This window comes from Oculina patagonica, chromosome 10, assembly GCF_052425735.1.
Source record: "Oculina patagonica isolate OP01 chromosome 10, crgOcupat, whole genome shotgun sequence".
Taxonomy (NCBI): Eukaryota; Metazoa; Cnidaria; class Anthozoa; order Scleractinia; family Oculinidae; genus Oculina; species Oculina patagonica.
The window spans coordinates 12,171,521-12,199,433 of record NC_135767.1 but is presented as its reverse complement, the minus strand read 5'-3'; the positions used below and the strand labels follow the sequence as shown (position 1 = coordinate 12,199,433).

The 27,913-nt window shown below is 38.8% G+C and overlaps 2 protein-coding genes across 2 annotated transcripts; one reads left to right on the top strand and one right to left on the bottom strand.

Moving 5' to 3' along the window:
- Positions 1 to 1,638: 1,638 nt before the first annotated feature.
- On the bottom strand, positions 1,639 to 11,748 carry LOC144628526 (cytosolic Fe-S cluster assembly factor NUBP2 homolog). The gene is made up of 11 exons (XM_078486643.1): positions 11,552 to 11,748; positions 9,291 to 9,354; positions 8,267 to 8,350; positions 7,394 to 7,455; positions 6,487 to 6,590; positions 6,034 to 6,096; positions 5,330 to 5,358; positions 4,433 to 4,492; positions 3,526 to 3,731; positions 2,709 to 2,798; positions 1,639 to 2,267 (listed from the first exon to the last, which is right to left on the bottom strand). Exons 1-11 carry the CDS (start codon positions 11,600 to 11,602, stop codon positions 2,136 to 2,138), a joined length of 945 nt encoding a protein of 314 aa, XP_078342769.1. The 5' UTR covers positions 11,603 to 11,748; the 3' UTR covers positions 1,639 to 2,135.
- Positions 11,741 to 26,295, top strand: LOC144628538 (mitochondrial inner membrane protease subunit 2-like). The gene is made up of 5 exons (XM_078486653.1): positions 11,741 to 11,991; positions 22,130 to 22,236; positions 23,074 to 23,139; positions 24,141 to 24,246; positions 25,858 to 26,295. The coding sequence occupies exons 1-5, from the start codon at positions 11,854 to 11,856 to the stop codon at positions 26,119 to 26,121; spliced, it is 681 nt and encodes a 226-aa protein (XP_078342779.1). The 5' UTR covers positions 11,741 to 11,853; the 3' UTR covers positions 26,122 to 26,295.
- Positions 26,296 to 27,913: the final 1,618 nt, after the last annotated feature.

Here is a 27,913-nt window from a genome sequence, read left to right as displayed (position 1 = left end):
AGTACAGGGGGGGGGGGGGGTGGGTGGGCCGGAGCAGAAAGGGGTTGGGTCATCAGTTTTTGAGCCCTCGAAAAGGGGTGAGCTATGTAATTTTGATCTACACGTAGGGGGTGGGTCATCTTATTTATTCACTAACTTTAAACTGTTATAGTTCCAAGAAAAGTTGTATTCATCATTATATAAAATTGATAAATTTCTCCATGTGAGCAGTTTTATTTGAATTTCTAGCGATTTCAAAAGGCCCAAGTATAAAAATTTCCCGGGGGAGCATGCCCCCTGACCCCCCTAGATGACTTGTGATCGTAACATCAGTTTTGCTTGTCTCTCTTCAACCTGCATAGATTCACGCTGAGCTTTTGGCCTTTTAATACCAGTAAACTCTTTAGTCAAACACTTTGCAAATATGAATGACGGACAGTGGTTGAAGTTTCTGTTATTAATTTCTGTATAAAAATATGAACTCTTCAATAATTGATTATGAATTAATATTACATACTGATTCAGTTTTTTGCATGTTTGTGTCTAAATTTCCCCATGGACTTTACACACAAATATGTGGAAAACTTACAAAAGGCTAGTATAAGAAGCGATAAATTCATCCTTCTTTGGTGTGTAAAGAAAATGGAAAAAGACGTACATGGAACCGCAGTGTCCATCAGGGAAAATGTCTATGTAGGGAATTTCACTTTAAAAGCTGAAGTCAAATCAAAAATCTCCAACTCCTAACAGATGATAAAGAAATGATTGGTCCCTATTTTTTTTAGCAAAGGGGGTGGGTCATGTAATTTTCAACCCTCTATCAGGGGTGGGTCAATCAGTTTTGAGCCAGAAGGAAAGGGTGGGTCACAAATTTTTGAGCCACCACTTTTCCAATTGCTCCGGCCCACCCCCCCTGGTACTTATTGACCAGTCCCTAAATGTATTTTTAATTGCTTCATTTTTGTAATGAACTGCGTGTGAACGCTAGATGAGCGTTATCGTGCCCAAAGTGTAAACCTAAATACCAGGTGCTTTGTTTGAAAGTGTGCCATCATCATAACCTCAGTTCAGTAACGATTAACCCCAAAAATGATAGAGCTTTCTGAAGTCCCCCAACAAGAAGGGACTTCTGATGTGGACTTTTTGCTGTTCATTGAATTGTTATGTCATATCATTACGGTGCCAACATTTTTTGAACAAGGTTAAAATTCTTTGCTTTCTAAATATATTTTTTTAAGGTTTACATTTGTTTAAATATTTCAAGCGCATTTCGTTTCACGCTGTACATGGGTGAGACAAGTTTATATCGCGCATGTTCGGTATTGCTAATTCAAGGAATATTATCCATTTTGAAGTCAAAGATCAGCAACAAAAAATTGTCACGGAAAATACAAGTAACAATATGTGTGACTTTCAGCTGTAATCACAGTTGTATAGAAATAAATTCGACATTTACTGTTTGAATTTTGTGCCATGCAATGAAGACGATTTCTCCATTATTTTCATTCTCGTTTCCATCAACCTTTTAGACATCATAAATTAATCGTAATAAAGTTAAGGGAGAGGCCCACAACAGAACAGCTTCTTTCCTTGGAACCTGAATTGGCATTTAAATGTTTAGTTCAAGTGTTGTTAGGAACAAAGAAAAAAGGTATGGAAGAGTTTTTCATTACCTTTATTCATTGCATTTTATTTTGTTTTCTGCATGTGGTTGTTCTCAATATTTGTCAAAGAAAAGTAAATGAGAATACATGCATTAGAGGATTCTGAATTATTTCATTGACGGTATTAACACGTTAATTACACCTAACCCTTTCAGTCTGTATTGCGTTCTATTTTCTCACTACTTGTTTTGTGCGACTTTGATTACCATTTTTTCGCTTTAAGAGACAAAGAATGAAGTCGCGAATCTCCGTTTTCACTTGAATTTGTCGTGGTAGAAAATTGTCAATAATGATCCATTTAAACTGGAGATCCTCTCAATCCGATATAATCATTGAGCGACAAAAAATGAAGTCGCAAATCTCGGTTTTCACTTGACTATAAACCCGGAAGAACACGGCCAATAATGACCCATTTTTACTGGGCATCCACCCATTCCAATAAAAACGTTTCTGGTAAGGTCTGGAATTGACAGTTATCAGCGAATTATCTGGTCACGATGACGTCACTTCCTGTTTCAACAGTTCGGTAAGCTCGGAGGCTAGGGATTGCAGCACTTTTCCTGCTGGAGATTCTGGGCACGTTTCGAAAATGTTTGAGCCTTGTTCACAGCAAACACAAAGGTTCTATGCAAAGAAAGGAGAGCAAATCGTCAATAAACACAATGGGAAGTACATGTACTAAAAATAGTTTGTTTCAACAGCTCTGCTGTCCACGGCTGCTAAACTGTGTCACCGGTTATCAAGGGTTATCACAGTGACCTCCTTGAACATGAAACGTACCACAGAAACTGAAAGTAAGGAATGGCGTGTTTGAATATAACTCTACCTGCAATTTCATTTGTAGGATCATTACATCAAAGCAAAATTGCTGAAAAAAAATATCAATCTCTCGTCCGCCTAGAGACTTGTTTGTTTTCTCATGTTAAAAACACGATAGAGTTTAACTGCGGCGATTCCCTGTTGCTTAATTCCCCTTGACAGATTTTGCGAAGGAGAGTAACGAAAAAGACTAACAAGAGTATCAAATTAACGAACAGGCAAATAGACAGATCTTTCACATTTTACCTGGTCAAGCGGGATCTTGCCGAGGAAACGGAGACCATATTCATTCGCAAGTTTGTCCGCACCACCAGATGAAAACAGGTTGGAGCATTCCTGGACAAGAATGAACAAACACATTGCCTTACGGAGGATTTGTTTAAAGATAGGATAACTTTACCAATCTCGATAAAGGGAAACGACCCCAACCTTACAGGAAGTAGATTTTGATTGAATCTTTACATCACGGCTGTGATTTAGCCTGAGAGGCGAAGAATTCAAAGCAGCCAGTTGAACTTTAAAAAAGCACACATGTACATGTAGAAATACATATTCTGTTAGCGTTAGGTCGGTAAACAAAAGTTCGATGCGTTTGCTGTGATTAAGTGCCCAGTTATTATTAGCGTGTGGAACCTGACTATGTTTATTTGTCTATATGTTTCCTGGCAGTTTTCAGTCCCTACGCAATGCGCTTTTTGGTGAGACTTAATTTGACCTGGTCTGCGCCTGAACTGAGCTTAAAACAAGACGCAGAGGCCCAATTACCTTTATTGCAACACATGTAACAAGTGTTGCAATAAAATAAAGAAATTGCTGCAAATATGCTTATGTTATGCTTACATGTGAAATCAAGTTACTCATGAACTTTACATACACGTGTAGAAGCACAGTACATTAAGTTTTATTTGAAGCACTGTAATAAGAAAATTTCACAGCGTACATAGCTTTAGACCTTTTGCTTATATGGACTGTTAAGGCATTATTTATTATTTATTTTAGTGTGTCGCGGTTAGTTATTCCTTTCTTAAATCAAGTGCTGTTCCTCTAATAGTATAATATTTACCTGACAGTAAGGACAAACAAATCCACTCATGTTCTCCACGATGCCCAACACTTTGACATCCATCTTACGGCAAAAGTTGAGTTCTTTACGAATCGTAGCCAAAGCAACGTCTTGGGGCGTGGTCACAATAACAGCACCGTCTGGGTTGACATTCTTCAGCGCTTTGACAACTGTAAGATGCTCGTCTGAAGTCCCGGGCGGCGTGTCTGAGGGGAAAAGTCGTAGATATAGCTGAAGGATACCATTCGTGTACAAATCTCGGTGGACTTATCTTTGGCACATTGGCAGTCGAGAGTTCTAACTGAGGTCGCAAACTGAGAGCACGGTTAAGCCATAGTTAGTAGTGGGTCCCCCCCCCCCCCCCTACAAACTAAAATATTTATTAAACTAATCCAGAACTAGCGTGAATTTTGATTTGTGCTTTATAGCTTTTTGGTGAGGCTTTCTGTTTTCTTTCCTTCTGTCTTGATCCCGCCTAATCTCAAACTCAACAAAAATTAATCCACGAAAAACAACCCGGACCAAATGTATAAAGCTTTGTCAATGATTCATACTTCTGAGTGATTTTAGTTTCTTCTGTCGTTGTTGTTGTTGTTGTTGTTGTTGTTGTCGCTGTTGTTGTTGTTATTGTTGTTATTGCTTCAAAATCCAGTTCTCCCCCCCACTCAAAAAAAAGAAAAAAATAAGGCAAGCAACTAAGTATGTGAGGCATGAGAATATAGACGTTGCATGACCGCCAGGGAGAAATGATTATTTTGAGATCTCAATACACAAATTCTCTCAACCAATTCATTCAATAAAATGATATAAGAGACATGTCAGAAGTGAGTCCACTCGAAAGGAGAGTTTACTGTTGGGACAGGGCTCAAAAGGGGAAAGATTACCCTATTACCGGTGTATCACTTACCAAAGATAAGGAAATCAAGTCTTCCCCAGAAGGTGTCCTTCATAAATTGCTTGATTAAACCTACAGAAACGAACTAACCATTACTGAATGGATGATTTGACAGTTTGTTTTCTGACAGCTGAGGCTGTAAAACAGACAAGAAATCGGGGGGGGGGGGGGTGGTAATCACTACATGGTTTATACACTTTTTCAGGCCAAAAATTCAAGGACTTTTAAAAGACTTTCAAGGACCCTTCTTGGAAATTTCAAGGTCTTTTTTCATGAAATTTACCCTCAAATCAACGGTTGATGTGCTTGCTAAAGAACTAAAAAAATCGCTTATTTTGGCAGTCTAAAAAAAAATCATGGACCTTCAAGGACCGAAAACCAAATTTCAAGGACTTTCAAGGCCTTGAATTTTTATTATGAGATTCAATTACTTTCAAGGACTTTCAAGGTGCATGCGAACCCTGTCACTATTGTGGAATTGCGGTTGTTTCGCCTACATGTACGAGTGGATTCGCTAAACGACCAGTTCGCTAAAGTCTAAGGTCGATTCGCCTACGTCTAAAGACATTTCGCTAACATGCTGTAGTCACCCTTTGCTCAGGCTTAAAGGACAAGAAATATTCTCGGCCGTACCGTAGGGTGACTACAGCTCGATAGCAAAACGACTTTAGACGTAGGTGAATCTAAAGGTATTTAAAAGGACCACTCAAAGGCCTCGAACAGAGTAAGTATTTTGAGGGGTCATTCAAGTTCACAAAATTAAGAAAAGAAATGCAGTATGCTTTCTGTGGGTATGAAATGGGATAAGAAAATAATGCTCTCACAAACTGAAAGGGGACTGTGACAAAGCCAAAAGTTGAATTTCACACTTCATGTACAAAGAGGTCACTTGTGCGAATGTGTGGTTACCTGTTTTTCGTGGTCCACGCCATATTATCCTAGACACAAAGAAAAAAAACTTTGTTCAATCTTGTTATTGGGAAATTTCTTAGCAAAAACATGAATATTTATTTTTTTATTTATTCTTAGAGAGAGTAATGCTTGAACTACATGAACAAGTTACATAAACATAACACAACATAACATAAATGTTATTTACACATTTTGGATTTGTAGAGTAGTAATTTCCATCGTGTACATGTACATGTACAAGATGCAAAGAGAATTTGTTGGACCTGATTGTCTAGTACTAAAGCAAACTAAATGAAATTTTAAATCTGACAAATCTGATTGGCTGAAAATACAGAACAAGTACTCTGCGCATGCTCACAAATTGGAATACATGATTTGTACATGTAAAATGAGCTGAAAATGCATTAGAAGTGGTGCTTAATAGGTTCATTTCTAAAATAGGAGGTGGCATAATTGTTTAGTCCCCTGGGCTTCAGGTTCTTCAGCCGTTGCTGGGGTCACTGCATTTGCTCTTGGGCAAGGTGCTTTTCTCTCCACCAAGGTGTACAAATTGTTATTGGCAAATTTAATGATGAAGGATAACAATGCAATGTTTAATTCAAATATTTTATACTTTTATAAAGAATGTGAAGATATACAATGTACGTGTACATGTAATAATATTATTTAGTAACAATAAGTTTTACAACTTACAAACTTACGCATTATCTGTTTTTGCCAACAGGGAGCCCACTGACATGACTTTCACATCAAAATGAGGGGATCTGAGTCAGAATGGAATAATCAACTCAATCAATATTTATTTTAAAAGCTATTAGAATGCCCTCAATATGTAGATGTAAATTTATTCTCTGTAATAAGCTATGTTTCATTTATGCGCTCCAATAAATTGCTTGTTTTTCAGTTTGTTTGTTTTTAACTGCCTGCAGTAATCTTCCATTTACTTCCACCTTTCACCTTGATTACTTTGAATGCTTTCACTGCCAATCTTATGTGTTCTTGTTGTGTTGTTTGTTGTTTTACTGTCAGCCGTGACCAGTTGACTCACTACTCAACTGAGTCGACACAGCAGCAGTCACCAACAACAATTCTTTTTTCAAGACCATAGCAATCACACTGTAAATTTTGCACTGCAGGTAGTAACAGCTTCTTACTTGAGGGGGGTCCACCCATAAGGAGAGTTAATCACTTGTTGTCCTTCTACTGCCATTAACTTGGGTATGCTGGGACCACAGATATCCAGATCTACAAGCCCCACCTGCAAAATGGGTGACAATAAAGAAAGAAATGTAACTGACAGCATCATTATCGTAACAGACTTGCAGACATTCAGGGCTAACATAGTCCTCTGCAAGCACTGCGAGCCTATGACAAAGCTTCGTGGTTACATAATTGTATCTGTCTGCGCATAACAAACCTATGCTGTTAGCCAATACTACCGAGCGCGAATTCAAAAACATGCGTAACAGTTGTTTTTGGCGCCAAACGGCAACGATCTGTGTCACATGGCTTTGCTTGTCAAATGAAAAAGGTAAACGCACATGGTTACATTCCTTTGCGTTCTGACTGCGTTGTTCGCGCCAAAAACAACCGTTACAAATGTTTTTGAATTCGCGCTCTACCTGTTTCGGTAGTATGTGGTCCTCGGGCCGCCATCAGCAATAATTGTGTCGATTATACTAGTGCCTCTTAGGCCGTCATCGATTGGTTTTTCTGATATCAATGTCCTGCCTTTGCTGTTTACAGAGAATGCCATAATCGAAAACTTCATCAAATGTTGAATGAAACGTTCAGGAATGTGTCTGCAGGCATACGTTCACCTTTTTCATTTGACAAGCAAAGCCACGTGATGCAGATCGTTGCCGTTTGGTGCCAAAAACAACCGTACGGTTACGAATGTTTTTGAATTTGCGCTCTACCTGTTTCAGTAGTAATTCAATACAGTGTAGGTAGGCGATGTACAGCCTACTGGATATAAGAAGTATATACCTACATGGTATTGCTCAAATATGGTCATTTGTCCTTAGATTAAAATTTGATGAATAAACATTTAATAAGTACCTTTTTACCCATGTTAGCAAGAGCCATGCTAAGGGTTGCTGCTACACTTGATTTACCAACACCTGCAGAAAAACAAAATATTTACAAATCTTTTAATTTGTAATTTACATGTACATATACATGACTGTACTACTTAAAAAGTAAAATACAGTCAAAGCTTTCTTTCAATTTAAATATATTATAATTATTTTTCTTTTTTTGTTTTCATTTTGTGTAAATAAAAATACATTATTTATAATGTGAATAGAAAAGTCAGCATTTAATTACAATTTGATATCAATACAAAGTTACCGTGCATTGATCAGTACAGAGACAGTGTACCGTATTTTCTCAATTAAATGCCGGGCCCCGAATAAACGCCGGGTCTCCAAGGTAGAGTGGTAAGTAAGTCTTTCAGGCATTTATTTAAGGTGTAATATGCTTTAGGTATGATGGCAAGCTACATTCATGTCACAAATAAAGATTAAAAACCCTTGTTTAATAAACATTTTGCTCAAATAAACTGCACCATTCAAATGAACGCCGGATCCACGGAGCCAAGTTTGAAATAAACGCCGGGGGCGTTTGATTGAGAAAATACGGTAACTACTTTTTTGGCTGCTGACCTCATTAAAGGTTGGGAGATATATTTAAGGAAAAAGCACTATTTTGAGAGTGGAGATTGAAGTAATCTTGGAATGTCTGTTCATTTTTTGGGTACATGTTAAGTTTAAAATGTACATATATATTCAACTAAAAGGATTCAAAAGATGACACCCAATACCCAAACCACAGCACAATGTAACTGGGTCAATAATTTCTTAGTGCAACACAAAGATACATACATGTAGAGTTTATACTCCTTTTACTGCTCCATAAAATAATTAATATTACCTCCTTTGCCAGACAATATTAGTATCTTGTGTTTGACAGCATTCATTCGCAAATCAATCATCTCTTGATCTGGGTCTACACCTCCTGTTGATTGTATACAGTCAAGTCATTTACTTTTTGTAAGCCCAGAAACATTAAGTCAAATTAAAACCTTTTTAAAATTATAAATTAATTTTAAGATGAAATTAATGGTTTTAAACTATCAATGGTTTGAATGTGCTTTTCCTTATCATGCTGACTTGGGAATATGGCCGGATAAAAAAAAAATGGAATAAGGGAAAATGCAAATCAAACTACAGGTAGTTTAAAAACATTTTGACCTAGAATTCATTTTACACTTAGTAAAACCTAAAAAAAGGGGAGGGGCGGTGACCTAATGGTTAGTGCACCGGACTCTGGATCGAGCGGCCTGGGTTCGAGCACTGGCCGGGGTCACTGTGTTGTGTTCTTGCGCAAGACACTTTACTCTCATAGTGCCTCTCTCCATCCAGGTGTATAAATGGGTACTGGCGACATAATGTTGGGAAGGAACCCTGTGATGGACTATCATCCCATTCAGGGGGGAGTAGAAATTATATTCCTAGCTGCTTAATGCTACAGAAACCGGGATAAGCTCTGGCAGTATGGGCCCCATGCCTCGAGGCTTTCCCTTTTACAACCTAAAAAACAAATTAACCTGTCAGCATTCAAGCTAACTAATACTTGCTTATTACTTTCCAAATAAGAATTTTGCACAATCATGTACAGTCAGCTAACCAGAGGCTTATTTGTGAGCAATATTTTTCTAAGAATGATTTGAAACAACAGTAGTTTTCAATAGTTAAAATTAGAGTATATTAATATATACAGTCATAGTATAAATTTCTATTTTTATTTTTTTATGTACTTTGAATCTATTTTGCCTACAAGTATACCAACAGAGAACCTGGTTCATTACCCATTTTGATTTCGAAAAACTGCTGACTCTGTATTAATGCATTTCAGAAGTCAGACAAGTATTTTTGAAATTTAAATTATAACACACCTTGCTGACTGCAAAGAAACTGTCCTGGGCATCCTTGGCAAACACTTGCTTTTCCTGCAAGAGACTAATGACAAATATTCTACAGTTAAAGAGTAGACTTTAGAGATGGTAAATAATTAACAATTAAACTACATGCCCTCGTGTTCTATGAGTAGTCAAAAATGTCTAGCTGAGTTGATTATCACTCCTAGAAAGCAAAGGCTGAAATAGTCTTGTTGTGTTGGTATAGTCTTTTACTTTAGCCTAAAATTACAAAAAACTTTCTCTTTTACGAGCACCTCAGAATCGTGTTCTATGAGCAATTAGTAGAAACTCAGCTGTGTTTTATTGGAAATCCGCGAATCTGATTGGTTCTCCCACTGTTTTCTATTCGCCGATAGAAAACAGTCGCGCGCGCCCGTAGCTCTTTAAGCGGTTAATTTTCTTGATTTTTGTCTTCAAAGTGCACAATATTGTAGGTTTTGGACTGCAATCATTTAGAGTTTCTACTAAAACAATTAGACTGCTCGCCTCGTTTTCTATGAGCGATAGTCAACTCGGCTGCGCCTCGTTGACTATTTGCTCATAGAAAACTCGGGCTCGTAGTCTAATTGTTAAATAGCAAAAAAAAGAGAATCAGTCAGATTTTTTTCAATAGATTTTCTTTACACGAACACTCTCTTCTTCCTCATTAAACATAACATTAAAAATAAACACGCAGCAGCTTTTCACTTGCATCCAAAACTCCTTTGTTTCTTTTTAATATCAGCTAACCGTACACCATGTTTGTTTACATGCAAGTTGTGTTGTGGGACTTGTCACGCAGTGAAATTACGCATCACTCTTGATGGACTCTCAATGACTCTCATTCTTGTTTGGCCAGAGTTGATGATAGTCGATGAGAGTTGATGAAAACTCCCATGAGAGTCAACTCTCATTCTCATTTGGCCTGGACTTTAAACAGTTACCATTACACAGAACTTTAAAGTTATGTTAGGCTCTCCCGTCAAGGATGGGTGGAAAAAAGGGAAGAAGGGATTAGAAGGGGAGAGCCTGTTGACAAAGAATAGAAGCCACCATTCTGCCCCTTTTGATTAACCTGTCATTAATCTATCAACAACTTGACATTATCTCTGCCTAGATGCATTGAAATTAAATTATTTTATGTAATTAGTACAAAAAAAAAAAAGGTGACGGGCCTACAGCACTCCTACATTCAAGCATTTGTAACTTAACCGTTCCATGTTAAATTCAGCCTGTTGATCTTATTTGCTTCTCACTCCTTTCTGAGGGGCACTGTTTTATTTGGAGGCATTATGTATTGAACAGAGCCGTAAGATTGTCGCCTGACTGTTTATGCACTTATTATTGGCTTTCCCAGGGGTCGACTCCAGGGACATCCACGGGTAACCCCTGGGAACACACGAAGGGAATGGTGCAGTTTTGACACAAATAATTATTGTCCTGCGGGGTAGAGACGTTGTTTTGTTTTTGAAACGTGCCCTTCGAGATGACAACCTTTCTGCCATTTGTTATTCTTGTACATGACATTTTGTGAAGGTCCGCAGTGTTTTCTGTACAAAGATGCTGTTTTTCAAAGCTTGGGACATAATAAATCTTTAGCGAAGAGCAAACTTGGAATAAGTTGAGAGGCGATGATGATGCCCAGCTCTATACAGTCATAACAGAAGAGGATGGTTCAGAAATAGATAAAGAAACATTCGCTTTATAGTAAATAAAGGTATTTTTTCTGCGTCTTAGACCCAGGGGTAGGGGAAATTGGTATGTGAAATATGCCCCATACCCCAGGGACTTAGTAGGTTTTTGTTTGGGCCTGAAGACAAATCCCCGGGGGTGCATTCGGGTTCGACCCCCGGGAAAGTCAATGATAAGTGCATTAGAAGTCACTGGTCAGAGCTGCGTGGTTTCCTGTTTGTGTTCAGTTGACACCTCTAAATCTGTAGTTTGCCACATGTTTTTGCTAGTTCATTTTTTGGCTCAATTCTATTTGCAAGACACGCTTTTGTTTAAGTTAAGCAATCTTTATCTTCTTCAGGGGTAAGACTTACTACAAAACAGGCTTACATTTTCTAACCGCCAATTTCTGGACTTGAAGCCCTACCTGCAAACTTCCAACAGGTTTAAATTTTCCCCTAGCACCCAAAGACCCATATTCCATGTTATTCCGCTATATTCCCTGGGCTATCTCATTCCCCCAGCTCAACCCCAGGGAGAAGTGCGGATGATGAGCACAAACTCAAATCAGTTTCTTCAAAGCTCACCGTTTCTGACGGACAGCCAACTGCAGTTGCTTTATCGCCATCTGACTCCATAGCTATACTAATTGCTAAAATTTGAATGCAATTTCCGCCAGCATGATCATTTCAACCTCAAACGAACTCAGCTAACTCGAGAGCAATCCGACTCCACGTTTTGCAGCTCACATATGCGCCATATTGGACGCGCAACCTAAAAGGACTGGGGCGATGAACAATATGGCGGATTGCAAGCACGGAGCGGAGTTATGACGGAAGAAAAGTTTTGGTTTGCAGACCAAGTTTTACGCACTCTTAAATAAGCCGTAATGGTTTATCAGCGAGTACGGCCGTACCTCAGGGTCCTGGGAATGTTTACTAAGGGCTTTGTCATCGGTTTGCCGGTAGTGGTGACATTCGTGGAGAACGTGGGTAGTGTCAAAGGAGTTTTCGGCATCTCTATGCAGGTAGGGTTAAAAGAAATCCCCAGCTATACATTAAAGCCTACAAATTCAAGATCACATATTCAAGAAGAAGGAGCGATTTTACAATACCGGGCCACTTATTTACATATCTCTGAACGCTTTAAGAACGAAGCATAGTAGAAACAAAAGGAACCATTCAAATTCAATGAGATGCAAATTAGTGGCCCGGTATTCTACAGTTTAGCCCAAGAAGAAGTTATATAACAATCAGCTGCACTTTTAAGTCGCCTCCTAAATTACTTAAAATTACTGCATGTAAGCTTATATTAAAGTGCATATGAAGCGAAATTTTTTTCTGTCGTTTTTAGTTCTTCAAGATGTATATAAAAACACTGTAAACATTAAAATTCTACTGAACAAAGATTCGAGGGAATTTTGTAGCTATAAAATACTGTTTTTCTGTCAAAAAAGTGTCCGGAGACTGGGTCGAGTTTTTATTACGAAATCCTGACTGTGACGTCACCTTGGTGGGAGCTTGGTTGCGAAGGTTTTGTTTACAGTAAGCGCTGAGTAAGGAAATATGTCGAGTGACAGGGAAACACTTAACGCGACTACCGAGCCGCCGAGCCACCAAATTATATACCGTACTCGTTCTTTAAACACTTAACGCGACTACCGAGCCGTCGAGCGGCCGAATTATATACCTTACTCGTTCTTTAAACACTTACCGTATTTACTCGAATAAGTGCCGCCCCCGAATAACCGCCGCCCTCGAATAAGCGCCGCATTTGGGACAAAAAAGTTAATAAGCGCCGCCCCCGAATAAGCGCCGCAGTCCCGATGCGGCGCTTATTTGAAGAATTTCGTTTAACTTAAAACAGCACTACAAAGCAACTCTAAAACAAGCTTAAACATTTCTTTGCATCAAAAGCAATGTTTTGCAGTTATTGTTTTATCGCTCTCCCATTAGTTTTTCTATTCAACACTCTTACAATACGTAGTTCTGTAGTTGTTGTGAAGATCGCAAACTTTGCCACGACAGCTAGCGCCACTTCTGTCTCAGCAAGAGACAAATACTGACGATCAAGAGACGCTCTTTTCAATAACTGTAAAAGATAAGATTCTTTGTAGCGTCCAAATTTTAAGTGTAATACTCCATAATTTTCGAGCTTTTTTTAAAGTTCGCGGACACCGTACCTCACCGATTTCGCTGAAATTTGGCATGCAGTCTTGTTTTAGGGTCCTAACTACCAAATGGATATTAAAAAGTTTCAATTCTTTTTATTTTGGAAAATATCGAGAAGGCCGATTTGAAGCGTCCGTGACGGCCCGCCAACATGGCGGATCGAAGGTGTTCTTGTTAGTTCGACACTGAACCTGCCGTCACAGTTTCTCGATCATACTTGGCATAGTTATAAAGAACTATCTTTCTTCTTTCTATATATCAAAATAGATTTGGCAAATGTTGAGTTTGGATGATCAACGGCCAAGAAGTTCGAAGGTATGTTAACGATGTTTTGAACAGTCTCAAATTTACTACAAAATGAAAGGCTTATAACTCCACTGTTATCTCGATTTAGAACAAGCCATTTACCATGAACAAAGCTTGTTCATTGGTGAATTGATTCCATTAATAAAAAAATTGGGGAAATGTAACCGTTAAGAATAAAAAATTATGGAACCTCTAGTAAATTGGCCATTTCAGCGCCAATTCAGCGGATCAGCTCATTTAACAGCAAATAATCGGGAGAAACATGAAAGGGTTACAGTCGTTTATAATAAGCAGTTTTCAGGTATTCTTTGCTTATCTTAAACAAATACATAATCTTTGCCAAAGATATGGCGATTTTTGAGCGTACGATCGTTTCTCCAAATTTTTATGTCGGCAACTTTATTTTATTTGTTGTCGAGATTATACGCTGTTGTTATTCAATATTCGTTTCACAAGAACTTCTGTTGCTCGCATTTCCCAACTGGCTGTTTAAGAAATTGCCCATTCCGGAACAGGGTCATTCTTACTTTTTCTTTAAAATTACTAGGAAAGCAAGAATGTCATAGAACGGTTTTATACTAGTGAAAATACCTGTCAGACATAACTTCAACGTTTGTGTTATCTGGCTGTTTTCACAAATATGCAAATTTAGGAATTCTTAAAGTGCCTATCTTTAACTATTTCACGCTTAAAGATTCCTCTAAATCTTTTCGCCTACCTTTAGGACAAACGAAGTTTTGTGTCTCCAAGCAGAATGCTCGTTATCAGCAATGAAAGTCGAAGAGATACAGAAGCTCGAGTAAAGTTCTAACTGCTGTGAAATGAACATCGTTTGAGCTTGACGTGTATTTATAGATTGCTCATTTAACAGCAAATAATCGGGAGAAACATGAAAGGGTTACAGTCGTTTATAATAAGCAGTTTTCAGGTATTCTTTGCTTATCTTAAACAAATACATGATCTTTGCCAAAGATATGGCGATTTTTGAGCGTACGATCGTTTCTCCAAATTTTTATGTCGGCAACTTTATTTTATTTGTTGTCGAGATTATACGCTGTTGTTATTCAAGTATTCGTTTCACAAGAACTTCTGTTGTTTGCATTTCTCAAATCACTGTTTAAGAAATTGCCCATTCCGTAACAGGGTCATTCTTACTTTTTCTTTAAAAATTACTAGGAAAGCAAGAATGCCATAGAACGGTTTTATACTAGTGAAAATACCTGTCAGACATAACTTCAACTGTTTGTGTTATCTGGCTGTTTTCACAAATATGCAAATTTAGGAATTCTTAAAGTGCCTATCTTTAACTATTTCACGCTTAAAGATTCCTCTAAATCTTTTCGCCTACCTTTTGGCCAAACGAAGTTTTGTGTCTCCAGGCAGAATGCTCGTTATCAGCAATGAAAGTCGAAGAGATACAGAAGCTCGAGTAAAATTCTAACTGCTGTGAAATGAACATCGTTTGAGCTTGACGTGTATTTATAGATTGCGCTCGAGCTCCGTTAATTAAGTTTATTCATTTGGCGATCAGATAAAAATCAATGAATGATCAGAGTTATTAAAGTCCATTTCTAAGCACGAGAGACACGGAAGTTTGTTTCAGAAGCATTTATGCATAGAAATACCGGTTTATTTTTGAGCGGGAAATCTGCAATTATAATAGCTGGGAGTTTGGGGTGTTTTTTGGTGTAGTTTTTTTTTTTTGAGGGGGCTCGGGGAGGGGGGGGGGTGTGGAAGTGGTGCCCTCGTATCCTCTTTTGTTCTTTTACACAGTGGCCTGAATTTGGAACAGTTCGGGGAATTGATTATCAATTACTCTTCGTTATGCCATGTCACCCCTTAATGTGGGAGCGCCGCGCCTCAATTCACGATAAAAAATTTATGGCCGCCCGGTCCATTTATGTAGTTCTCCGCCAGGTCTCTCAATAGGCAGGTTACGAGCCTAGTGGCCCATCCGGCCGGAGCTCATACCGGTTTCCGCAACGTGAAGCGACAACGAGTATTTTTTACTCCACCCGGATGGGATGCTATTCCATCGCAGGGTTACCTCCCTTCCCGAAAAGCTAAAGATTGACTGGTAATCATTTTTTAACCTGGGTAAGGAAAGGGACTCTGGGAGTTGAGAGGCTTTCCAAAGAACTTAACGCATTGTCCCCCAAAAGCTCTATCCAGGACTGTTTGGTCCAGAGTCCAGCGCAGTGACCATTGTTAGGCCATCACGCTCCCCAACCGTGTAAGAAAGTGCAAAAATCTGCTTGTAAAAGTCCTGGGGTTGTACAGTTTGGTACGAAATGTGGGCTTTTAAATGTGGTAGGTCTTATATCCGTGGTTGGGGTGCGGTGGCTTAAAGCGAAATTAAAAAAACTTCTTGTTTTCTGAAAAACGTTTTTATAAACTGATTTGAATTACATTAATGAATTAAAGGGACAGTGTCACCAAGATTTAATAAAATTTAAAACTCTCAAGACGGTAACCTGGTAGAAAAAAAGTGGCCTTAAACTTTGACAGTTGACTTGGAAGAAATATATGGGCCTTGAATTGGGAGGGCTTATGAGAGAAAAGGATAAAAAGGGGAATTTCGCAGAATCTGCTCAACAGCGTACTCTCGAACAGCTTTCATTTATCTGCCCACTGTCTTTTCTCTCTCCAGGTTTTAGTAAGGCCAGACCGCTATGAGTGGATTTACAATTCATATTAACACTTTTTTGAGATTTTTAAATCCCGGTTCGAGCTTTGGGGGGATATTGCGTTGAGTTCTTCGGAAAGCCTCTGTACTATCATACCGTATCTACTCGAATAAGCGCTGCCCCCGAATAAGCGCCGCCCTCGAATAAGCGCCGCCCCCGGCGCCGCAGTCCCGATGCGGCGCTTATTCAAGGAAATCTGTTTAACTAGAAACAGAACTACAAAGCAACTCTTAAACAAACTTGGACATTTCTTTCCATCAAAAGCGACGTTCTGCAGTTCAAAGTGCTTGTTTTACCGCTCAGTTTTTCTATTGAACATTCTTCAGTACAATCTTCAGCAAGAGACGACTTTTGGCAATCAGGGGACCCTATTTTAATAAATGTAAAGGATAAGATTCTTTGTGGCGTCAAACTTTTTAATAAGCGCCGCCCTCGTTTTTCAGAAAACAAGAAGTTTTTTTTCAGAAAACAAGAAGTTTTTTTAATTTCGCTTTAAGCCACCGCACCCCAACCACGGATATAAGACCTACCACATTTAAAAGCCCACATTTCGTACCAAACTGTACAACCCCAGGGCTTATACAAGCAGATTTTTGTACTTTCTTTCACGGTTGGGGAGCGTGATGGCCTAATAATGGTCACTGCGCTGGACTCTGGACCAAACAGTCCTGGATAGAGCTTTTGGGGGACAATGCGTTAAGTTCTTTGGAAAGCCTCTCAACTCCCAGAGTCCCTTTCCTTACCCAGGTTAAAAAATGATTGCCAGTCAATCTTTAGCTTTTCGGGAAGGGAGGTAACCCTGCGATGGAATAGCATCCCATCCGGGTGGAGTAAAAAATACTCGTTGTCGCTTCACGTTGCGGAAACCGGTATGAGCTCCGGCCGGATGGGCCACTAGGCTCGTAACCTGCCTATTGAGAGACCTGGCGGAGAACTACATAAATGGACCGGGCGGCCATAAATTTTTTATCGTGAATTGAGGCGCGGCGCTCCCACATTAAGGGGTGACATGGCATAACGAAGAGTAATTGATAATCAATTCCCCGAACTGTTCCAAATTCAGGCCACTGTGTAAAAGAACAAAAGAGGATACGAGGGCACCACTTCCACACCCCCCCCCCCTCCCCGAGCCCCCTCAAAAAAAAAAACTACACCAAAAAACACCCCAAACTCCCAGCTATTATAATTGCAGATTTCCCGCTCAAAAATAAACCGGTATTTCTATGCATAAATGCTTCTGAAACAAACTTCCGTGTCTCTCGTGCTTAGAAATGGACTTTAATAACTCTGATCATTCATTGATTTTTATCTGATCGCCAAATGAATAAACTTAATTAACGGAGCTCGAGCGCAATCTATAAATACACGTCAAGCTCAAACGATGTTCATTTCACAGCAGTTAGAATTTTACTCGAGCTTCTGTATCTCTTCGACTTTCATTGCTGATAACGAGCATTCTGCCTGGAGACACAAAACTTCGTTTGGCCAAAAGGTAGGCGAAAAGATTTAGAGGAATCTTTAAGCGTGAAATAGTTAAAGATAGGCACTTTAAGAATTCCTAAATTTGCATATTTGTGAAAACAGCCAGATAACACAAACAGTTGAAGTTATGTCTGACAGGTATTTTCACTAGTATAAAACCGTTCTATGGCATTCTTGCTTTCCTAGTAATTTTTAAAGAAAAAGTAAGAATGACCCTGTTACGGAATGGGCAATTTCTTAAACAGTGATTTGGGAAATGCGAGCAACAGAAGTTCTTGTGAAACGAATACTTGAATAACAACAGCGTATAATCTCGACAACAAATAAAATAAAGTTGCCGACATAAAAATTTGGAGAAACGATCGTACGCTCAAAAATCGCCATATCTTTGGCAAAGATCATGTATTTGTTTAAGATAAGCAAAGAATACCTGAAAACTGCTTATTATAAACGACTGTAACCCTTTCATGTTTCTCCCGATTATTTGCTGTTAAATGAGCAATCTATAAATACACGTCAAGCTCAAACGATGTTCATTTCACAGCAGTTAGAATTTTACTCGAGCTTCTGTATCTCTTCGACTTTCATTGCTGATAACGAGCATTCTGCTTGGAGACACAAAACTTCGTTTGTCCTAAAGGTAGGCGAAAAGATTTAGAGGAATCTTTAAGCGTGAAATAGTTAAAGATAGGCACTTTAAGAATTCCTAAATTTGCATATTTGTGAAAACAGCCAGATAACACAAACAGTTGAATTTTTGTCTGACAGGTATGTTTACTAGTATAAAACGGTTCTATGACATTCTTGCTTTCCAAGTAATTTTTAAAGAAAAAGTAAGAATGACCCTGTTACGGAATGGGCAATTTCTTAAACAGTGATTTGGGAAATGCGAGCAACAGAAGTTCTTGTGAAACGAATACTTGAATAACAACAGCGTATAATCTCGACAACAAATAAAATAAAGTTGCCGACATAAAAATTTGGAGAAACGATCGTACGCTCAAAAATCGCCATATCTTTGGCAAAGATCATGTATTTGTTTCAGATAAGCAAAGAATACATGGAAACTGCTTATTATAAACGACTGTAACCCTTTCATGTTTCTCCCGATTATTTGCTGTTAAATGAGCTGATCTGCTGAATTGGCGCTGAAATGGCCAATTTACTAGAGGTTCCATAATTTTTTATTCTTAACGGTTACATTTCCCCAATTTTTTTATTAATGGAATCAATTCACCAATGAACAAGCTTTGTTCATGGTAAATGGCTACTTCTAAATCGAGATAACAGTGGAGTTATTAGCCTTTCATTTTGTAGTAAATTTGAGACTGTTCAAAACATCGTTAACATACCTTCGAACTTCTTGGCCGTTGATCATCCAAACTCAACATTTGCCAAATCTATTTTGATATATAGAAAGAAGAAAGATAGTTCTTTATAACTATGCCAAGTATGATCGAGAAACTGTGACGGCAGGTTCAGTGTCGAACTAACAAGAACACCTTCGATCCGCCATGTTGGCGAGCCGTCACGGACGCTTCAAATCGGCCTTCTCGATATTTTCCAAAATAAAAAGAATTGAAACTTTTTAATATCCATTTGGTAGTTAGGACCCTAAAACAAGACTGCATGCCAAATTTCAGCGAAATCGGTGAGGTACGGTGTCCGACCAAAGTTCGAATCTTATAGACTATGACAATTAAATAAGCGCCGCCCTCAAATAAGCGCCGCCCTCGAATAAGCGCCGCATTAGAGGCGCGAAAAATTTAATAAGCGCCGCGGCGCTTATTCGAGTAAATACGGTAACGCGACTACCGAGCCGCCGAGCCACCAAATTATATACCGTACTCGTTCTTTAAACACTTAACGCGACTACCGAGCCGTCGAGCGGCCGAATATTATTATATACATGTACCTTACTCGTTCTTTAAACACTTAACACGACTACCGAGCCGTCGAGCGGCCGAATTATATACCGTACTCGTTCTTTAAACACTTAACGCGACTACGGAACCGGCGAGCCACCAAATTATATAACTTACTCGTTCTTTAAACACTTAACGCGACTACCGAGCTGCCGAGCCACCGAATTATATCGCTTCAAAATTGGCCCTGCATTTTGTAATTGCTCCACCGGTGCATTGTGACACCCGGAGTAAAAGTAGTGTTTCGACAACTCTTGTTGTTCGGGCCACCTCTACCCCCTCTTCGCGAAGTTTTTGCGCTGTCTGCCATATCTGATGCTTTGGAGTGAAATCAACAATCAACCAACGTGACGTCACGAGCTGAGATCATGTGGTATTTTGGCCGCGTGATTTTCCGGCCAATTTTAGAGCCAAATGCTGCAACTTTTTTGGGTTGTAAAATCGTCAATTTATTTTCTTTTCTTTTCAAACTTTCAGGGTTTTCTTATAAGATGTTAAACTTTAAAAATATGCATTAAAAAATTTCGCTTCATATGCACTTTAAAGCTTACGTCATCAACAGGGCCATTCATTTTATATCCACCCCCCACCCCTCTTTATAATTTTCCCCAGGGGTACAAAAACAAATTCTATCAGAAGGCCCCAGTTGTTTGAAGGGTGGATATCGCTACCTGTCTAAAGATAAGCTTAAATCGCTATCCAGTGGATAGCATAGTTCATTTTGTCAAGAGTTTGTTCATAGTATGAGTCAAGTTCGAGCCCGAGTCAAGTTCGAGTCACGAGTCAAGTTCGAGTCAAGTCATTTTTTTGTCTTACAATTTTATTTTCTGTGTTACATATAAAATGATGTACTATAGGTACAAGAACAGCAAGATTTGACTGTTTATCAATGCCAAATGCGAGAGTTAATTCCTACATCGGTTTGCAGCTGCTTTCCAAAGAAGTAAACATTCCTTGGCATCCCAGTTAATTTTTGTCAGAGATTCCTACCTGTATTAAAAAGCATGGGTTCCATTTCAACAACACAGTTCTAATTCGACTAAATCGACTAAATCACGTCTAAAAAACTCGTTAGGGAGCTGAAACATTGCCTGCGTATTAAAAGTGAACGGACAAGCGACATAACAAACACCAAAAGTGGCGTGACGTCTAAAACAGGCAAACGTCACGCTTTTTTCAAAGATTGCTTGGTTCCTATAAAGTTGAAATGTATTACTCAGCAAATGTATGATATTTGTTGTTTCTTTTGACTGGATACACAACGAGTCAGGATAAAATCAGTTCACTGAAAAAACATTTCCAGCATTTATGAGAGTCCGAGTACTCCGAGACATATCCCTACACACCAACGGTAATGCAAGTGCTCTATTTCTCTAAAGCCGCAAACAAGGCAAGATTGATGCCGAATTCAGAGCCACCTGAAAAAAAGTTATTCTGAATCGGATAAAAATATTTTTGAACCGAAAAATATACCTATTCCAGCTGTGCGACAAAATAAACACAGATTGAAATAGAGTCGCTCGCCACTTCTCGAAATAGAACACGATGGGTATTTCGCATGATGGGGAAAATACCTATATTCCTAGGTATAGCCCTAGAAAAGCCACCAAGAAACTGACAAACTACTGGTATTTATTGTGGAAAAATTATAAAATCACCAGTTGAATGATGGTGCGAGAAATGCAAATGCAAATTCAAAATGAAATGCAATGGGATCTTCGCGATCGCGTCTGTATCGGAAAAACTGAGCGGTGAGAAAAACCTTATTTTACCTCGGTGACATTTTTTTGACAATAACAGTTCTAGTCAAAAAATCATATTGAAAACAAAAGGTGACAAAAAAACATTTGACTCGAACTTGACTCGTGACTCGAACTTGACTCGGGCTCGAACTTGACTCGTGCTATGAACAAACTCGTTTTGTCAACTGCACTTATCCGCTTGTTAGCGATTCATTCAGTGGATAATGTTATCCACCCTTCAAACAACTGGTCCCTGGTTTACATTTTCCTACCAACATTCTCAGCGGAAGGAGTGTTTTGCATAAATGCAGAAATTTATGATGGTCAGCGGTACTGAGTGTGCAATGTCATGTGCTTTTTCATGGGTTAGCTTCACCCTGGTTTGTTTCAGTTGTGGTTAGCTTCACCCCTGTTTGCTTGTGGTTAGCTTTCACTCTGGTTTGCTTGCAGTGAGCTTTCACTCTGGTTTGCTTATGGTTAGCTTTTTTTTGTTGGTTAGGGCAATATACTATCCCCCTCAGACAGTTTCCCAAGTGCTTCAAATCAAGATGCCAACAAAGCAACCCCCTCAGAAAAGATCACTTTCAAAACCCCTTCAGAAAATCTTGTATGTGAGGTGGAGATGGGATAGGAGTTGTATTCAAAAGTAGCATTCAGCTTATAATCTGAAAAAATTTATTCATAGTATTTCAAGGATATACATGTACATGTACGTGATACAGGTATGCACTCTGTATAGTGCCAAAAATATTCAGTCATTCCAAGAAATTGTTAATCCAAATAAACTATGTACACTTGCTTTTGTTTTATTCATTATTAATTAATTGAGTGATTTTCTTTGTTTTTGTTTAGCCGACTTTAAATCCCAATCCACGCCTCAGTAGTGATATAGTTCTTGTCAACTGCTGGGCTGTGAGACAGTTTGAAGGGATCAACAGAGGTGATGTTGTCACTCTCATGTATGTAAGATTTATGTTTGATACTGTCAGTAGTTCATCATCATCATCAATTCTCGCCGCGCCAGTAGGCGCATAAGGCCGTACTGTCAGTAGTTACTTGCTCTGAAAACTCTTGGAAGTAAAGATCATGAAGAAAATTTTCTTTGTACAGTGAGGGGGACGTAAGGGTTTGCGGTGATGCGGTTTTGCGTTATTTTTCGTGCCGTTTTGCGGTAATCTTAATTTTAATCTGTGGTATTGCGGTTTTACAAGACTATGCGGTGTGCGGTTATTACAAATTTTAGGTCGCGGTAATCGGTGAGAAAATTGTATGCGGTAATATGTTTCTCCCATGTTTCCACTAGATCCTTTCACATTCGGTTGTTTTTCTTCAGTTAAACAAGCTTGAGCAAGTGTTTTGCTTTAAATCAGGGTTCTTTGGTTTGTAATTGCAGTCTCTTCCAGTTAATACTTGATGTGTTTAACTGTTTTGTTTATCCAATGATACGTTGACTTGATGATCCAGTCTTATCTACCGTTGTTGGTCATTGAAACTACGGTTTCGGTATTTTGGTAAAATTTGATGCGGTTTGCGGTTTTGTAGCATATCTCTGTACGGTTTTGCGGTTTTCGGACCCCCCTTATGCCCCCCCTCTACAGTAGTTTCAGTGCTTTTTAAAGATGCCATGGTAAAAAAAAAGAATAATAAGCACTCCATCCTGAATGGTTACCCTGTCTCCAGCAAAAAGAGATGTCCTGTCATTGGTTGCTAAACTTTAAGTGCCCAGGGTGCTAATATAAGTCAACTGTTTTTTGGTATTTATTTATTTTTTATCTTATTTTTGTCTGGAATTTAAGTGATCCAACAGACCCTGGTGGTGTTCTGATAAAACGAGTCATAGCTCTGGAAGGTGACCATGTCAAGTAAGTTAAAATACGCTGTACATGTACATGTCATTTGGCATTAGATAGACAGTGTACACATTTGATACTGTTGTTATTTTTCTATTGTTGTATGATTAATTATTTCATTTTGCATAAATTTAGATAGAACAAAACCAAATTAACCCTCGGACGTACAAGGGGGGGGGGGGGTGGATGCCACCCCCCCGTAAGGTTTTTTCAAAATTTTGAAAAAAGCATTTACCCTACAATGCTGAAACTTTCGGTAGCTGTTCATTCATCCTTTGCGGAAATTTTGATATGTCAACCATGTGTCCATGGTATGTGACGTTGCCATGGCAACATCATAAATACAAGCAGGTCTTGCCCTTTTTCTTGATTTTTTCCAGTTTTTTATAACAGAAGTGCAAGATTTGTTTATTTTTACATTCCTTAAGCATTCTAGCTTGATTTTGCATCAATTTCCGTTATTTTATGACTTTCTAAGAAAATGTTAAAATCCAAGATGGCGGATCCAAGATGGCGGCTCTTATGACGTCACGTGACGTCATATGACGTCACAGCCAATTAAAATTATGTCATCTTGTAGAGTAAGCTAAGGGCTTTCTTCTCAGAGCAAAATAATTTCGCTACGCCTTAATATAACGAAAACTCCGGGGGAGGGGTTCCATCCACCCCCCCTTGTACGATGATGGGGGTATGAGTTTGCTTGTACGTCCGAGGGTTAAGAAATCTTACCACCAGAACACTATTTTGTGCTTTAAACAATATGTGATATTGCCTGATTATAAACTATCTCCGATAACTTGAACCTCAATAACTTGAAACTCCTGCTAACTCAAACCTGTTTTGACTCCCCTCCATTTCATTTCTTACCAATTTTACGGGCCTTGATAACTAAAATTCCGTCATAACACTAACCTTTTTTTTTTTTCAATTTCCCTTTGAGGTTGGAGTTATTGTGATTCAACGGTCTGTTAGCTCACTAGAAAATAACCTACTATATCATTGTTTGTTTACAGAAGTTTAAGCTACAAGAAGAAGAAGATTGTAAAAATACCAAAGGGCCATTGCTGGGTGGAGGGAGACAATCATTCTCACAGTCATGACAGCAATGCCTTTGGGCCGGTGAGTTCAGTGTTCTTACTACATATTAGGTAAAGTTGGTGTTTGAGCCTGCACTTGGCTTATCAGGCTGGAGCTTATCTATATATATATAGATAAGCTCCAGCCTGATAAGCCAAGTGCAGGCTCAAACACCAACTTTACCTAATATGTAGTAATACACCTCGGGGTGGAGGCATGATGAAAGTAAAGTGTCTTGCCCAAGGACACAGACCAGAGCATGAACCCAGGTCACTTGATCCAGATTAACTACACTCTTTTTTTTTTTTTATAAGAATACAGTTTTTCCGACCCAGGCTGAATATTCTTATTTTTCTGCCGATTTTAGGCTGAAATATTCTTATGAACATTCTTAGAAAACACCGTTTGACATTTCCATTTTAGCAAGTATTAGGTAATCAATTAGAAGTGTTTGGTGTCCAGATCTGTATCGTGTTACATTGTGCACATGTACCATTGCATTTCATTGCAGCCTGGCCGTTTTCGCTTTAAACAAAGCATTCCTCACAGAGATATAGTGACGGAAATGAAAATACCTGATATTGGTTCAACTAAAAACTATATTCTTTTCAAAATCTTAGCCTCGGTTTTATTCTTAAAATATTCTTAAAAATTCGCAGATTTCAGCCTCGATATTCTTATAAACTAGATTCTTATAAAAAAAAGAGTGTATATATACACCTGGGTGGAGGCACGATGAGAGTAAAGTGTCTTGCCCAAGGACACAGACCAGGGCATGAACCCAGGTCACTTGATCCAGATGAACTAGCACTGTGCCTCTCATGTACTTACAACATAAAACAACATTACAGCTCAAAATCTCTAACACCATGGCTCACTTACTTTCAATTGATCCTCAGGACGTTACGAAGGATCATCCTTGTCCTCTGCAATTTTTTCACTTGCCCTCCTCATCTCAATGATTTTTTTCCCGCACAACTGATTGCTGCCTTGCTTACCTATTCCCCCCCCCCCCCTCTTTGCTGGACTTTCGTTACTTTTAAGGGACTCGCGCTATATAGGGAAAAAACTGTCTAAATGCACGCGCAAAATGGCGTAAACAAATGACGACTCTACTAAAATCCCATCACGTACAATTAACGGTAAGTGAATTTACTTTTAATTTACAAATTTAGAACGAGGCAAAGAAGGCAATTTTTTTAAAATTAACAAACTTAGAACGAGTAAAAGAAGGCAATATCTCGCAGTTGACAAATCAAAAGTTTCATCGTAGCGACCTCGGTACATACAAATTTCTTCGTTCTTTACAGAAATTGCGTAGTCTAAATTCGTCATTTACGCCATTTTGCGCGTGCATTTAGACAGTTGTTTTCCCTACATAGCGCGAATCCCTTAAAAGTAACGAAAGCCCTTTGCTGGATGGCAAAGTCACTGATAACCCATACATTTTCTTTCTTTTTTGAAATATTCTCTGTTTTAAACCTGCATTCAGCCAAAAACCTTTTTATTGCATCAGGGTCAAATTTCTAGGGACAGTTGATCATGCTATGTTCTTTCAGTATTCAAAGTTAATATTATTGCAAACAGAGATTCGCCTTCATGTATCAATCCTTCTTTACACCAATTAAGTTCCTCTCTTCTATTCCTTTTCAGGTTGCAGTTGGTTTGATCCAGGGCAAAGCAACTCACATTGTATGGCCTCCTAAGAGATGGCAACGATTAGAGAATTTCACATCTGAGGATAGGCTTGCCCTCGAAGAAAACAAACTTTTATCAGTCACTGAAAATGTCAGGGACACTATGAACAATACAGAAACTGGAAAACACAGTGAAATAAGTAACACGTGCAGATCGTATAGCACGGTTGACCGTGATTCTAGTTCTGTTTCAGAGTTTATGTACGGCCCTACCAGTTGACCTGGAATGATATAGTCTCCTTCGCAGCCGTTGTTGGGCTTGTCACGCAATGCTCCAGAGCATTGCGTGACAAGCCCAACAGCTGCTGCGAAGGAGACTAGGAATGTCGGGGCAATTTAGAATTTGAATTATATGTACAAAATTAAATGCGTCGCACACTGTTTCAAATTCTTACTTATTATTGTTGATTTCCTTTGTTGTTAAATCTATAAATCCTAAAATCCCCGGGATAAATCCAAGAACAGGTTCAAACGTCTTTGGTAATTTGTTAGCCTGCGAACAGGCTCCTAAGTGGGGCAGGGCGAGCGATGCGAGCCGCGAAGGGCTTGGGAGAGAAAGAAACGCGGGGGAGCTGCGGACAAAGGTTTTTTGCCGCCGTTCCAAGCACCGGCCATGCACGAGATTGTAGTGCAGCGTCTGATTGGTCAGATCTTTGAATACGTGATGCGATCAATTGGCGTGGATTTTACAATGGGAGACTGGAGCTAGTTCCCCCCGCAACTTCCGGTAAAAGTCAACCTAATTCCTAAAATATTTCAATATTATATTTGGAATGATCCAACACATAGCCTCCAACATCAAAACTACATTTTACTCAATAGACCATTTGCATTATGACGTAAAGGCGCAAAGACTTCTGGTAGTTGTAGTTAAGTTCGCGGGAAATTTTGAATCGTCATCAAGCTCGCTTGTCCAAGAAAATCGTGATGGAGGTAAAGAAAATTACCCTCACCGAAGAAGAGGTCCCTGTGGCTTCATTTAAAGTGCAAAAAGCAACCTCTCAGTATAAAACCAAGTCTATTAAAATGAAAAAAAAGTTATGCAAGAAATTATATATTTTCTGGGTTGCGTTTTGTAGTGAAGTTTCAACGAGTGTTTCCTCCAGTCGAGTCTCAGTCGCGCGGTTATTTAATTAAATTCCTAAAACTTTTGCTTGCCAGGTATTTTCAAATATTATACGAAGACGCAATATTTTACCCTTTCTAAACATGGGGGAGTACACAGTACAGTACATGATGTCTACACTCGTAAAAATCTTTGAGGCTCACCTTTCAAGTATCACAAGTAATCGTTCATCAACAAGATTATGGAAATAAAATTATATTTGCTCGCACGGCCCTCGCTTGGACTGAAACCACAACTGCTACTCGACGAGTTGACATTTCCAGCACAAAAACAAGAAAACTTCTTTGTTAAAGAATATTGCAATTACAGTTCTAATTTGACGAAAACAGAAATACAATTTTAAGATAAAAAATAAATAATCTGTATTTACCTGCACAGGGTAGTTTTGATTGATCAGCTTGAAAATCCTTTATGATTGACCCTTCATGATTCATCGATGAAGCTCGATTGAACGAGGAAAATTATATGACCCGTTTCTCTGTCTCACTGTAAAAATAAATTAAACTGACCTTCCCGCCGAGCAATCATGATATATATATGGTAAATTTTCTAAACTTTTCAGTGAAGAATCAATTCACCTGCGATCGATGAAAGCGATCGTTTGTTGAACGTCTGAAAATAGACGATGAACAAAGTCAATGGCTTGCCTTGCTTTCACCTGATTCCACACAAATTTAGTCATATCCTACACTCGTCCTTTCAAGCAATCTGTTTCCAGTGCGCGATGTTTTGAAGCTGTGATGTTAGGCTACAATTATTTACGAAGAGAAGTTGTCGGCCGCGATGAATGAATTTCTACCAAGTCAACTGCGCCACACAACGTACACTACTGATTAAACGTACTTGAACACGAACAGCATTTGTCTGTCTTGGTTAAAACACAGAA

Bases quoted from the DNA above. Each gene is read 5' to 3' on its own strand.
- LOC144628526 (XM_078486643.1), bottom strand. From the start codon at position 11,602: ATGGAGTCAGATGGCGATAAAGCAACTGCAGTTGGCTGTCCGTCAGAA. The intron at 7,456-8,266 runs GTAATATTAATT...GTTTTTCTGCAG, and splicing joins AATATTGTCTGGCAAAGGAG to GTGTTGGTAAATCAAGTGTA. The intron at 6,591-7,393 runs GTACTTATTAAA...CCCATTTTGCAG, and splicing joins TTGCTAACATGGGTAAAAAG to GTGGGGCTTGTAGATCTGGA.
- LOC144628538 (XM_078486653.1), top strand. From the start codon at position 11,854: ATGGTTTATCAGCGAGTACGGCCGTACCTCAGGGTCCTGGGAATGTTT. The intron at 11,992-22,129 runs GTAGGGTTAAAA...GTTTTTGTTTAG, and splicing joins TTTTCGGCATCTCTATGCAG to CCGACTTTAAATCCCAATCC. The intron at 24,247-25,857 runs GTGAGTTCAGTG...ATTCCTTTTCAG, and splicing joins ACAGCAATGCCTTTGGGCCG to GTTGCAGTTGGTTTGATCCA.